Source organism: Podarcis cretensis, assembly GCF_951804945.1.
Source record: "Podarcis cretensis genome assembly, chromosome: 6".
NCBI classification, from domain to species: domain Eukaryota; kingdom Metazoa; phylum Chordata; class Lepidosauria; order Squamata; family Lacertidae; genus Podarcis; species Podarcis cretensis.
Window position 1 is genome coordinate 68639572 of NC_137175.1, and position 15276 is coordinate 68654847.

The 15276-nt window shown below is 42.5% G+C and overlaps 1 protein-coding gene across 2 annotated transcripts in view; it reads right to left on the bottom strand.

The window, feature by feature from the left end:
- Positions 1-284: 284 nt before the first annotated feature.
- Positions 285-15276, bottom strand: part of ADGRL4 (adhesion G protein-coupled receptor L4) — an 88240-nt gene continuing 73248 nt past the window's right edge. For both annotated transcript variants that reach the window (XM_079981326.1, XM_079981325.1), the window contains exons 14-16: positions 4928-5019; positions 1545-1713; positions 285-784 (exon numbers count right to left, since the gene is read on the bottom strand). In XM_079981326.1, the coding sequence (XP_079837452.1) occupies positions 722-784; positions 1545-1713; positions 4928-5019 (324 nt within the window). In that variant the 3' untranslated portion in view covers positions 285-721. The remainder of the gene's footprint in view (positions 785-1544; positions 1714-4927; positions 5020-15276) is intronic.

The following is a 15276-nucleotide window of genomic DNA, read 5'->3' on the forward strand; positions in this document are numbered from 1 at the left end:
CATCTGCCCCACACCTCAGCTTAAGTACAATGTTAATGTGGCATACTACGGGGTACGTAGGGATTGTGGCTAACATCTTGTGTACTCGGCTTCAAACTGCAGTGGTGGGAGTGCACTGGAACTGGAATAAATGGGAATGTGTGCACCGCCTTCGTGATGCAAGCCCCTTAATTGTTTCCATGTAAATGAGGCATTGATGCACACACAGAACCACACAATTATATCTACAGAAAGAGAGAGAAACCTTATTTTTAATCTAGCTGTTTTCAACAGTGGACACTGAGTTTTGATAAAAGTAAAATCTTTTTATTAACACTCTAATGGAATTTACTCTCTTTAAACAGCAATAAGCTAAATTATTTTCATTTCCAAGTCAGCAGGTATGACATTAATAGCAAAGTCCCTCTCAGAAACAGCTTTGCATACTGGGCTTGCTCCCTTCTGAGTTACAACCATTAGCCCTGAAGAGGCCTGAGCTCCTTTAGAAGCCTTATTTGTTACACAATAAACCAGTCTGTCTTGTATAGATATGCTGTTTGTACACAATATAGTGTGCCTGAATGCACATTTAAGTACAATATCTATACTGGAGAGAAAGTAATTGATTTAAGAGAGATGACAGCTCAGTAGCTCATTTCATACTTTCACAATATAGCAATTTTTCTAAAGCCTCGTTTTCTCCTTTCTTCCACGGTGCTGCTCATCTTAGCTTTCCATCAATTTACCTTAAGCATCCAAAACAGCAAGGGACGTTTCTGAACAACCTAGAGTATTCATCCTGGATCTGAAATGAAAAGATGGAATGAACACAGTGGCTTATTAACAGGTAAATATATGTATTTTAAGCATCTTCCAGAGAGTGTGGCTTATTCTGTTATAAAGGTTTTTACATAATTTGGCCTCAGAGAGGATTAGGGACGATGCTGAAGGGGTTTTCAGAATGCAGACTGCAGGATCTTACATAAAGGCTTCAATCCAGAATCAGATGACTATAGTTAGTAAACCTCTTTAATTATTTCATAGGATTATTGCTGTACAATCTGAAATGCATTGCTTCTTAAATTGTAGATCTGTGAGACATAAATCAGATTTCAGAGTCTTAGGACATGATTGTGAATTATGTATGTGCACGAATTATTTTATTCATCTACGGCTGCAATCCTTAATACACTTGTTAAGTGCGGCCCATTTAAATAAATGGGACTGCCCAGCTAATATGGATAGGACAGTAATGTAAATCTTCTAGCTTCTCTGCCTCTGATGCTGCCTTCTGCTAAGGGGCAGCACAATCCCCGAGCTGGGGTAAAAAAAGGGGTCAGCTGAATTAACTTCCCTTTAAATACCCTACCTGGTGAGCTTTCCCATGCCTGTACCTTTTGGGATGACTCCTGTGCGAGAGCAATCTCTGAGGTTAAAGGGCGGGGGGCAGAAAACTTATGAGAGGGGAGTTTAAAAAGGAGGGGTCTTTTCAGTTTACAAATTTCAAGGGAGGCTTTGGCACAGGTGTGCCACATGAAGCATTTCTAGGTAGAAGAAGTACTCACTTTTCGTGACAAAACACAAAGAAATATGAAGATGAACAGTCCTTGAAATGCATTGAAGATTGTAAAAAGGTATGCAGTGACCACTGATCCCTGGATGACATGAAGCACACCAAAGATCCACGTCGCCCCAAGGAGGAAGAGGAGGGAAAGAGCCCCCCGTGCACAAGATCTAGGTAGAAGCAAGAGAGTTAGAATTCTCTCCCTCCCTCCTTCCCTTTCCCACCATATGCAGGAAATGATTTTTGCAGTTGAAAAATCCCTGAACGCTGCATGGCAGTTACATGGTTCCTCCTTTAGGGTGTGCTGTGGTGCTGTTGCCGAAATGATATTCTCTTGCTCTCATAACGAAACGGGGAAAAAACAACAGCAACAAAAATCGCAGAAGAAAGAGTAAAAAGTGGACGGTTTTTTAAAAACACTGCCTGTCTTAATCTTCAAATCTGTTTTCTCTGGTGTATTGCAGAGCCATATGATTTGATTTTAAATCTACTGTTAGTGTAATTCCCCAAGGTAAAACATATGTCTGTTATGAAGTATACCCCCTAAGAAACCTTGGAAAAAATGTATAGTATGCTCTTAGGTCAGCACATGTGCATGACATCAAAGGGATCTTTTGGCTGTTTCTCAGTTTCAGCCTCGGAGATAGTGCTGGCTGTAAAACCAGACTTTCTCTTTATATTAAAAGGATTTCGCTTTTACAATGCAAGGGAACTTTAAATTGTGGCAGGGTCAGAATACTGATGTCCTAATAGCATACAAATCAATTGCCTCTGATTCCCCCACCCTCTTTTTTTGTTAACACACTGTAGTCTAAGTACACCCAGCCCTGCTCATAGACTCTGACAAATTACACCATGTTGTCTCACAAATGAGCTTCTTGATTAGTTTTTCTTTTTCATTTTCAGTCCAGCAGTTGCTGGACTTCCTTTCCACAATAAAGCCTTTTCTCTCCCCCCCTCCTTTTCTCTCTCTTTTTCTTTTTTGGTGCTGCTTCCAGAAAAATGAATAATTTTTTGACTTCATTAGAAGCAGTGCACTGTGTGAAGCTGATAGGGCGAGGAACAGGAGAAAAGTGATCAATCAAACAATTGCTAAATCCTAACTATAAATCTAACGCAGCAAGTTGAAACTGCAGGAGTGTTTCTAAGCAACAAAAACAGTAAGTTGTTTTCAGTGGTCCCTGTAGCACACACACACACACACACACACACACACACACACTCCAGCCTTGCCAGCACAAACGGTTTTCAAGGTCTCTATAAATCAGTTTTAAAGAAAATGAGTTGATCAGGAAATCATAGCAGCACACAAAATAATAATTAAACAACCCCGAGAGACAAACAAATGAAAAGGCAGGTTTGTTGAACCCTCCCCCTATTTTCCTCTCCTCCACCAGCAGAGTGCATCACCCAGAAAGCAAGGAGACAGAAGAGAAGTGTTTTTTCAACCCCATTGATTTGAATGGGAGAGTGAAACAAATTCTGAGCTCTCCCTTAATGGAAAAAATGGGCATCCTGACTGCAATCCTATACTCACTTACTGGGGAGTAAGTCTCTGTGAACTCAGTAGAACTTATTTCTGGGTTGGCATGCATAGGATTTCACTGTAAGTTGGGACTATGCCTCCAGTTTGGCTTAGGAGTTTTCCCCCAGCAAAATGTATCGGGGGTAAAGGCAACAAGTATGATGATTTTCTTTAAAATCCCCCCCCCAAGCCTAAAAACTCAACAACTTTGCCCCCCCCCACAAAGGTATTCGTTAGCAGAGTTGTGGCAGTGATGGTCAGAGTTTTGGCCGCTTTGGGGTGACAGGTTGTGTGTGGGAATCAGCCGCGGCTGCGGTGGGCAGTTGTGGTTCAAGGACCCGACCCCCGCAATGTGGAATGAATACACAAAGACATGTGATATAAGGTTAACAGGCAAGAAAAGGCCACAACTTTATTGATTACAGCAGTGATAAGGTATTGGCTTAGGCATTGGATGTCTAAAACAAGGGGGTTTATTCACCAGTAGGTGGAGCCTGTTGATGCTAATCCAACTATAGGCTCTCCCCTGATGTCACCGAGGGTCGTGGCCATGGCCTCCCGCCAAGCAGGCATCGGACAGAGTACACGAGCGCCGGATTCCTTTAACGGAATACCCAAAAATTGAAGGCATAGGCGATGGCCACACCTAGCTCTTCGACACACCACAACACATTATTCCAATGCCTAACCTGCCCACCAATAACACGAAAGTTGTGACGATTGCTACGAGGTAGGCGAAAAAACCAAAAAGCCTAATGCCAAATGGAAAAATTCCTACCAGGCCCCCTGGACAACCAGGGCGACCAACCTAAGGTCCATAACAAGACCAAGGAACTAAGACCCTGAGCTTGAAGGGAGTGGAGAGTGGGTGACTCGCGACGAGACGACAGAGAGGAGAATGAGGCCGAGGAAGGGCTGGCGCCGCAGCACATAGGCTGCTGAACACGCCCCCTCAGAGGCACCTGGTTGGGTGCCTGCCGATGGGCGTGGGCGCCAGCCAGGTGAGTGGGGGAGGCAGGGGGCTACCGCCCCCTGCTAGGGGCGGAGCTCAGGCTCCCGCCCACAACCACTCCCCTCTCTTTCAGGGAGGAGAGTCTTTGCTGGCAGCCCTGAGGGGGAAGTTCTGCCTGCTTCTCTGCCATGCATATGTGAGGAGATGTCTTCTCCAGGCACCAAAGAAGTGCCGAGAGCAGTGGTGGTGGGGCAATGGATCACATCTTATGGAAAGGTGAGTTGTGGTGCAGGGTGGCTGAGCCCATCATCCTGTGCCCGGGAGACATCGATCACCCCTGCCAAACCACCCTGCAGAGGCAGCGACGGCCATGCCCTGCCACAACTGCCACTCACCCCACCATATGGCAATCCTAATTCATTAAAAAAGATTTCTATTTCTATTTGAAGCACAGTTTTAAGACCCAGATTCTTAAAACTACAGAATTTAGAGTCCCCGTAACCTTACCAATCCATCCTTACTGCCAACTATTTTAATAGGGTGCCATCCAACTAAACAGTTTAGCTGGTGCAAGGACTTTAAGCAGCAGATATTCCCCACCCTCTCCTTTCCCTGTACACACTCTGCACGCCCTGTGAATTCCCAGAACAGATTTAGGTGTTGTGGGGGGAGAGGAGAAGGTGGGGAAGTTCCGCTACATATCTTGTTGAGTTCTGTGGGGCTTACTCACAGGTAAATGGACACACAAGTACAGTCATAGGCTTTTGTCAGCAAGAAAAAAGCCTTGATGCAGTGTAAAGTAGACTTTCCTTCAGGAGTGATGTTAATATAGAATTACAGCAGTGGGTAGCTGTTTTCAGATCAACTGGTTTTAGTTTTTTTAAAAAGAGTAAAAGTTGAAATTTACCTTATATTTTCATAGCAGCTAACTTCTGGCTTTAGCATGGCTGTTTGTCGAAATACTTTATAGATAATGACACCAAAAGCAATCAAATTAACCTGGAAATATATACATATATGTATTCAGTTTAACAAGATGAACATTGGAATTATATCTGTATTTCATATTTAAAGCAAACAAATCAAACCCCTTCTTTCTGTTGAAAGGAAAGAGCTATTTTGATCCTTTTAATAGAACAAAGAGTACTATAGTAACCTAGGTCAAAGACGAATGTAACTCTATATCCTTTCAAGTGTATAATTAACAGCAGTCTGCAAATGTTTATTGAATTTATTGGCAAATCTCTTTAGGTTCTGGATCAGAATTCTCCCCCAAAGTAGATGTATGGAATATGTATTCTCGGTTAGGCATTATACAGATATTTCATTTGAAAATACAAACCCACTGTTTCCTACTAAGTAACATTAGCAACATCAAGGGTGCGTTAAAATCTTTGGGTGTAAAAGATACAAGTGAAAAGTTTTGAATTTCAAAGGTACTTTTGGTAAAAAGGGTAACATACTATGGACTTGGTATTAAGCTTTGCATTTGTTTGACTAAGAAAAAGCCAGAAAAATATGGAAATGAGACATGGAACAAATAACAGTATACCATAAATCAGAGAGCCAACCACATATGAGCCAACCACAAATGATACTACTGAGCAGTGATGGCTTTGTCTGAGCTACCACCACAAAAATGAGCAATAGCCTGCTTTATCTCTGGGTCAAAGCCCTCTTTCTCCTAGCCACCCAGCCCTTCGATCCCCCAATCCTCCTGTCCCATTTTCTGCTGGTGGCAACAGTAGCAGCATATAGTAAGCCCACAACTTACACCTTCCCTTGTCCGGTACAGTATATAGAGGGCACACCAGGAAAAATGGTGCTGATGGCCCTCAGGTGCAGTACATTTCCCCAAAGCCTCCAGGACCTTTTCTCCAGGACCATACCTTCTTCTCTCTCCCTGTGGCTGGAATGTCATTATTGCTGCTGATACCATTGCTGGCAACTCAGACTTGTAGGTAGAGTCTAAACCAAAGGGAGACAAAGGGTGTGGTGGAACAGGTGGGAAGGGGGGTAAACTAGGAATTCCTCCATGGCTTGGATTTTTAATTAAGCCAGAAGAATTCAGGGCCTGTGATGCTCACATCTTCTTTGACGTGAATGCTGTGAGCCACAAAAAATGTACCTGTGAACCTCACTGATGTTTGTTGAGTGCATATATCACATGGAATAAGAAAAGAAAATGTCCAAATGTATGCAATACCCAGCATAATGTAATATAGTATCCGATATAATATCTTATACCAATATATCTTAGAGATCAGGTACTTTTCACTTTGAAAGAAAGCAGCTCTCCCACATAGGAAGTGCTCCTTAGAAAGTAGCAGGGAAGCGCTAGGTTAGGTACCTGTGGGGTTTGTTCAATAAAGTTATGCTACTGTTTGAAGTAAGTGGAAGCGTCTGATCAGCTATTCACAAGCAGCAGTTATTCACCAAAAATACCCATGAGTAACAGCAGATCAGTATTAAAAGAATTATATTGCTGAGTCCACCTGCACCTTTATCAATAACAACACCACATTCCTTGGACAAAGTTTGCCTGAAGAAAGCTTCTGAAGTAGTCTTTGGTGCTTTATAAAAGCTGTACAATACTCCACAAAGTAAAATAGGGACACCTGGATATGTATAATTCTCTCTAGTTGAAGAATCAGTACCTGAGTATCCCCCATCCGGTATTTCTATGGTCCTTTGTATGCTATGGTCCTTTGTATGCTTAAAAAGCAGAGACATCACCTTGCCAACAAAGGTCCGTATAGTTAAAGCTATGGTTTTCCCAGTAGTGATGTATGGAAGTGAGAGCTGGACCATAAAGAAGGCTGATCGCCGAAGAATTGATGCTTTTGAATTATGGTGCTGGAGGAGACTCTTGAGAGTCCCATGGACTGCAAGAAGATCAAACCTCTCGATTCTGAAGGAAATCAGCCCTGAGTGCTCACTATCGTGAAGCTGAGGCTCCAATACTTTGGCCACCTCATGAGAAGAGAAGACTCCCTGATGTTGGGAAAGATGGAGGGCACAAGGAGAAGGGGACGACAGAGGATGAGATGGTTGGACAGTGTTCTCGAAGCTATCAGCATCAGTTTGACCAAACTGCGGGAGGCAGTGGAAGACAGGAGTGCCTGGCGTGCTCTGGCCCATGGGATCATGAAGAGTTGGACACGACTAAACGTGTCCTAAACTAAATGTGCTACTATGTGCAGAAAGAGGTAAGTGGTCCACCAAGACCCTAAGCAAATGGTCGGGGGAGGGGAAGTTGGGGAAACTATGGCCTGCACAATCTAAATGGTATGCAAATAGACTTTGCTTGCTTGATTTGTTTACTTATTCAGGGGCCCACAACTGTACAGGCAAAGCCCACACAAGTAGAGTTCGTACGTGCCCACAAACTTGTTCACACCTTATTTCCCCAGCATGCATGGAATTGGTTCCTCAGATAAAGAAATCCATCTGGCATAACTGAAGGGCACTTGAGAACTGTCAGCTTTAATTAGAGGTGCTGCTGGTGAAAATGGTGGTGAATAATATCTATTGATATTAACCAGTTGGGACACCTTTTTATCGATAAAACTATTCAATTAGTTTTAAATGTGTTGTTTTCATTTGTTGGTGTTGTACACTACATTGAATGCTTTTATAGTGGGAAAGTGGAATAAATATCTTTCCATTAAGTAAGTAACCCAGAGAGAAAATTGTGTTTGAACCACAATAATAAACAGGAACTATTGCAGGCACGGGCCCAGGTGGCGCTGTGGGTAAAAGCCTCAGTGCCCAGGGCTTGCCGATCGGAAGGTCGGCGGTTCGAATCCCCGCGGCGGGGTGCGCTCCCGCTGCTCGGTCCCAGCGCCTGCCAACCTAGCAGTTCGAAAGCACCCCCGGGTTCAAGTAGATAAATAGGGACCGCTTACCAGCGGGAAGGTAAACGGCGTTTCCGTGTGCGGCTCTGGCTCGCCAGAGCAGCGATGTCACGCTGGCCACGTGACCCGGAAGTGTCTCCGGACAGCGCTGGCCCCTGGCCTCTTAAGTGAGATGGGCGCACAACCCCAGAGTCTGTCAAGACTGGCCCGTATGGGCAGGGGTACCTTTACCTTTTTTTATTGCAGGCACATGCATCTCCAAGCCTTACCTAGCTGTTTCCTGACTTCCTACCCCACCCTGATTCTCCTTTCCGAAGAAAAACATCCTTTGAGTTTAGTCCTACCTGCTTTTTCATTTACCCAACACCACAAACCTCAGTTTACACAGTGACCCTAAGTGGGTTTGTACCAGACCAAAAGTGCAGGTAGTTGGACACACAGAGAGAGCCTGCTGTGCAGCAATGCCTGAGGGCTCCTGCTGTTGTGGGCCATTGCTTGTGTCCTACCCCTTCCCCTCATCTTTCCCCTTGGATTTGTGAAATTCTAAAAATATACTGAATGAGCCACATTTCAGCTGGCTAGCTTTTTGCATTCTGTCTGTGAATTCTTGATTGCAATTGTGCCACTTGGTTCTTATGGATTTGCACCTGCTGACTGAGTAATATTAATGAAACATCCACTTGTTTCCTCATCTATATGCTTCAAGAGGAGGGGGGAAACCCCACTCATATTTAAAACAGCAATTGGAAGCCCAGTGTAGCATCCATGATGGGAAGCCTAGATGGGAGATTTTGGTGGGGTGGACAATTAAGAATTTGTCTTAACCACAGTCTGGGTTTGATCACATGCACCCCTGCAAAGGCATTATTTTAGAAACACATATGCTTTATTTCTTAACAGAAAATCCTGCATGTAGGTGACCCAGGGCTATGTGTGCCAGCCCTGCCTCCAACATCTCTCTGTGTGCAGACTGTACAATCTCTCTATTCCATACCTTCCTGTGTTGAGCAAGGATGATCTGATGGGAGCATCTACCTGCATTTTTGGGTTGTATCCACAGAGTAGGGAGGCTAGTTTAGCAGAGCTCGTGGTTGTATGGTGATTTCTACTCCCCTTCAAATGAATGTGGATAGAATCCCCTTCAGACCTTCTATGTTCAACATCAAAAGGTCTGGGACTAAGTGGGCAGGCATAAGGATTTTTGGAACAGTGACCCCCAACATGGACTGATGTTTCCAATTCAGGCTTAATGCCCAAAGAGGGGGCAAAACAGCTCTATGATGCATTATCACATTTAACAGTTCACAACCCCTTGTTCTTAGTAATAACTGCTAGGTAGTTAGTGAAGAAACAATTAACTACCTGAGATAGTCCATCTTTTCAGTGGCTACTTAAAAGACCTGAAGAAAGTCTTGGGTGGGGGGGGGGGGCAGGGAGACGGAAGAAGAGAGGTCCAGGCCAGGAAGTTTATGTCATGCATTTAATACATTTAACATATTAACTTTGTTAAATACATGTTTGCTAATGTACAATAGATGTGGAGGTCAATATGAATGGGACAGATAGATAGGTGGGGCTAGGGCCTTTCCCATGCATACTGCATTCTTAACACTAAACCCCGAAGATGCTGTTTGGAGGGAATCTGCTATTAGTACCAATATTTAAAATTCTGATATACATAATACTTCTGAAACCAGCAGTTCTTGAAGTTAATTATACAATTAATTTGACCTTTATAATAATTATATGCAGGCTTTTATATAATATACGTATTCTGGTGAATAACAGAGGAAATAATTCACTTTATCTCTAGCTGGCATAATGTGAGTTTGGATTGCTCTTATTATAAGTGGGGCAAAATGTAGTCGGAACACAAAAGGGTGATACTTGGAGGATGCATGAAGTTTTAGGAAACTAGATAGGTAATGTAAATGGCATCAGCCTAATCATCTAGTCTAGACAATGCTCTCATACTCTTTGACATCTAGGTGGCATCTAAGTGGCAAACTAGGAATTTAATTTCAACTTCATGCATCTCTGTCCTAATTATGGGTTGGTTTTGGAGTGTAGTTCTGCTCATGGAATGGTCATTCCAGGTTCCCACTCATGGAAGAGAAGAGGTGAATTTCACTGATTCCCTATTTACCCATCACCATGCATCCTCCCATCTACTTTTTAGTGTAAGGATCCCTCCAGCATAATGTGAAAAGTAGTGTGAGAGGTTACCAGAGGAAATGGGAATCCAGAAAATTGCTTCCCAACTCATGGGTAGGAGCTTCCACAGATGGAAGGGTGCCATTGGATCTAACCCAATGTGCCTCCTGTTGTATGTTTAATTCTTCTTTTCTCCATTTGGCTAAACATACCTGTCATCATCTCCCTTAATTTCCATGCCCTATCCCTCTCTTTCTGTCTTCTGCCATGCATCTTTCCCTCTGTTTTGAAAATGTGATTATGTCATTTTAAGTGCTTTCTCAAGATATGTTCCTGTAACAATGGATGCTATCTCTCTGTAGATTTGGAGACAGTTTTTTAATGCTCACATTTCCCTCCCCATATTTTGTGCCACACCAAAGTCCTGGTGCTTGAGATACACTATTTATCAAAGTTTCTAAGCTTGTATGGAATTTACAGATGTCCTTTGAAAGTTCTTAAGTGTTTAAGTAACAGTTTTGAATATATTCTTAGAAAGGTGGGTCCCCTTCCCACCTGTTTTTATTTTGTGGTCTTACACCATCTGCTGTAAGTGGGTGAGTAGTTGAAGTGTACTAGAGGGAGAATTAAAGTTGGAAACTATCGTCTGAGTTTTAAATACACCAAGAACACTCATAAAAGCAAGAAGATTCTGGACAAGAGCCAACTATAATTCCTATTGCTTGACAAAGGAAAAGCCTTGGACTCCCTGTACAATTAAATAAACAAATACATGGCTTCTCATATACAAAAGAATGTAGCTTTCAACCCAGAACCACCGACATGACTCTGGCCCTAATGGTGTAATTTTCTGCTTGTGAGAGATCTACTAGCATAATCATTCACTTTCATTATGTGCTGTTCATGATTAGTACTGTTTAACATTAATGGCTACTAGTATTTATTGTTTTCTTTTTCATTGGGTGAAATGACATGTCGGGTCCAAATAATGCTGTTAATAATGGGATGATGTTAATAGCAGGAGGTTCAGAGATGCGACCCATGAGGCACAATCCACTGGAAAGATCTCCTGCACAAGTCCCATTGGAACCAATGCATATTCCTCAAGAACACATTAAATGACAGGTGGAAGATGTGCAAGAGCATGGTCAAATGTGCCCTGCTGTCATTTCGATATCCTGTATAATAGTTCTCATTACCTCTTTACATCAGTATCTGTGGTAACAAATGTCTAAAATGAGCTGCTGTAAAAAGATAGGCTATGCAGGAGACTGAAATCTGCAATTTTTGCATTCTTACATCAACACGAAAAGGCTTATGCTTTTTCCTCAACAGTAATGTGAATGCAAAATCTAAATGGGCAGCAATGAAATTAGCCTAATTTTTTTATGTTTAGGTAGCACAACTCTCCACTACATCCCCCCAAATGCACTTCCCCTCCAAAGCCACCCCCCTTTGAGTTGGGAGAAAGGATTCAATGAATCTATCACATAAAAATGGTTGGACGAGTCAGATATGTGTGGGTCTCAAAATCAAGTGCCAAACTCTCCACTGCATTTTCTAAAATGGGAAAAACTCAAAACAAAACTATATTGGAAAAAAGGTCACAGAATCGGAGAATCAGAGAGCTGGAAGGGACCAGAAGAGTCATCTAGTCTAACTGCCCGCAGTGCATGAATCTTTTTGCACAACATAGGGATCAAACCCATGACCCTGAGATTAGTAGAGTCTCATGCTCTACCAACTGAGGTCATATGAATCCATCATATGATTTTTTAAAAAAACAAACAGCAAGGAGAGAGGTAAGAAGAGAGAAGGGTTATGTCATGATAAGGGCTGTGAACACATGACCAGCTTAAAGTGCAACAAGTTTGTTCTTTTTCTCTGTTCCCATTGAAGTTGGTTTGGGGGCAAACACATCAAAATGCAGTGCTTCATAGGAAATGACAAAATAGATGTGGGCTGTGGCTAATGTCACGTGTACACTGCTTCCCAAACCACTGGTGGGAGCACATTGGATGCAGATTAAATAGGAGTGTGTGCATAGCCAAAGAATTAAGGGGAGGGGGTATGGCTGAGTATTGTTTAGTAGCTCAACGGGCAATGCTGTGGTGGAATGATCCTTTTGGGTTAACAAGCTGAGAAGCTTGTCTTGCACAGATATCCATGAAAGCCAAGGACACTTATTAAAGTAGGGCTACTCTCAAACAGCAGGGAACCCCATTTTTAGTGTCCAACTCTGAGAATGCTTCCTGGAAGGAGATTCAGAAAGAAAAGGCTTCTGAGCTTTTGAGGGAATGCAGACATAATACGGTAGCCTACAAATCCGCTCCACATCCCAGTGGGGAGGAGTTGCGGTGGACCACGTGGCCACCCACTTCCCTCCAGGAGCGTGGGACGAAGACCCACATCATCCAGAGGTTCCCGGCCACATCATTCGCCAGGCAGCCAATCTGCTGGAGGGGGGGCGTGTGTGCGTGCGTGGATGGGCCCCATTTAAACTGAGGCGCAAACCAGAGAGCTTCCTCTTGGCTCGCTTCATCGATTGTTAGGCACTGGTTGATCATATGATGGGGGAGGGGAAGTGTGGCCATCACCTGCCCCTCCAAGCTTAAGGGTATTCCATTAAAGGAATCTGGGTGTGTGGATCTTGTCCGAAGCCTGGGGTAGGGCTAGGGCCATGCCACAACCCTGTCGGGAAACCAGGAGAAGCTCGAGTTGGTTTGCATCAACAGGGCTCCCCCTACTGGTGGTTGAACCTTACTGGACTCCCTACGTGATGGGCAGGAGTCAGATATAGTCCGGTCAATTCCAATGTCTAAGCCAATCCCGCTGACATTCTGTAACCAATAAAGTTGTGGCCTAAATTTGCCCAATAACATTAACCTAATATCTATGTCCTTGTGTCTTATTCATCAACAAGGGGGTGGTCTCGGGTTCTCAGCATGCAACATTTTTTCTTTCTACTAGCTGTCGTAGAGAGAGATGTACTGGTAGCATTACAGGAACAGTGAATGGACTGAATGGAGATTCTCAAGTTATGAGAACATGAATCTGGATTATTTCCAGGTACAAAGGATATTGGATCATTCTTGTGGTTCCCAGCTACAGCCAAGCCTGTTGTGGGGTAGCGATTTGTATTTGTCCCTGAAACCATTTCAAACTGCTTGATCCCAAAGGTATTTGACAGGCATAGCTGCCCATACTGTAGCTTATTTATATTCTTAGCAATATCTGATTCCACAGCTTTCTGTGTAAACAACAAAAAAGTAAAACATCTTTTAAATGAAAAGCTATTGAACACTACAGTATACAAAGAAACCCGCCAATGTACTAACACTATTGTGCCTGTTTACAGATGGAAAAAAACAGCAAGTATGAATCATTGTAATTCTAAGTTCCTTCAGAGAGAATTACAAGACCATATGATATCCTAGCGTGTTAGATTTTGCATTAGGATCCATGACTGAGTTGTAAGACATCCAGACAGCTCCATATTGAGCACACATCTGAGGAATACAAGTTATTTCATCTTCTGTTGGCAGTTTGCTTAAACAGCTGGCTTTGAATGTGTTTCTTGCCTTATGCTGGCATACAGGAAGAAGAGCTGAATTTTGATTTGCCTAGCCATAGACTTTGTTGCAGAATTATCCAAAGAAAGGCCACGAGCATCTAATAGTTTTTTAGAGCAATTTTTGGTGTACATATATATGAATGCTTCACTTAGATTTTGTCACCTCAGCTTCAAAGGAGAATAATTTCTCCTGCCTATTCATAGTAAGTTATGGGAAATCTGATGGTGTTGGCAGGAGGAGGGTGAAGCATGTTAAATTGCTGTGAGGAGAGTAATTAAATCCACCAGCTGTAATTTTGTGGTAATGGGTGGCATTTAGCAGAGGAAGACAAATTTTGATGATGGAAACCTCAGTTTGAAGAATGAGGGAGAAGAAAGGATAGTGTTAGAATAGGCATAATACACTGTCTCGGCTGACTGGTAGTTAAGGATCGCTGAATCAGTCAATTCTGCTTTCTCTCATATTCTCATTTTCCACTCTTAAGTTGAACATTCCACATTTCCACATCAGTTTCAAATATTTTGAACAAGTTCTCATGAAAATTCGGCAGCATTTTTACTGTGAATTTCTCCTGATAGACATCTTTTAATACACACACCTTTGCAAACCAATATTGCTCAATATAATGCTATTTTCACATATGGCTTTCCATGCAGATTTTATCCTTATATATGCATTTTTTGTACACATTATTTTGCCGGACAACTGTATTGAAAAATTCAGAGAAGTGTGAATTTGAAATGATGACTGGGTTTTGGTTTACACATTGTTTCAAAAATAGCTTCATCTATAAATGTAGATCAGAATTCTCCCCTGTCCCAATCTGGTGGGCATTGCACTAGGTGAAATGTGGTTTTTAGCAGATAGGCAATGCTCTATATAGTATGACATGGAAAATTACAAATGAACTAAGATGGAAGCACTACAATGTTCTGCCTTAGTGGGTTTGTTACGGTTCTTGTGCAGTAACTTTTAAATAATAAAAGAGTTACTGTTAATATTCTGCAGTCTCTGGCATTCATTAAATTAGGCAGGGATATTGGAAGCGTATACTTACTAATGTTTTTGATCCCCTTCCTTTGTTTTCTCATTCAGCCTGCGTAATAATTGTGAATGTTTGTGATAGAAAATAGTTGTTATTTTTACCTGCCCATAGTCTTTAAGATGGGATATAATTACACTGAAACAAATGAATGGCAGCTTTCTAAAGATATGACTGGGAACAGGATGGGAAACATGACGTGTTCTGCTTTAAGTTACTAACAACCCAACAGAAGCTCATTCAATGAAAGGCAGGTGCATGACATTGCTTTATAGTTTATTTCCTTTAGCAATGACAAAAGGCTTCCAGTTTCTCTTCATTAACCATCACTTTGAGCAGCAGTGAAACGGCAATCAGTAGTGCTATAATGTCCTAAAAAGACCCAATGGGAATGATGCTATGTCATGATGTAACATTGTTCCCTTGGCCATTGTTGGGAAGAACAATGAGATATTTAAATTCAGACATGACTCACCAAGAACACCATCCTATCCATACCAGAAGTCCACCGGCAAAGTCACTTGGAACAATGTGTGTAAATTGCATTGGGCCATTCTGTGGGTCATTTCAGTGCTGTGAAGCTGCTGGCTGAAACTCTGACAGTACTTCAACTGGTGGGAAACACTTT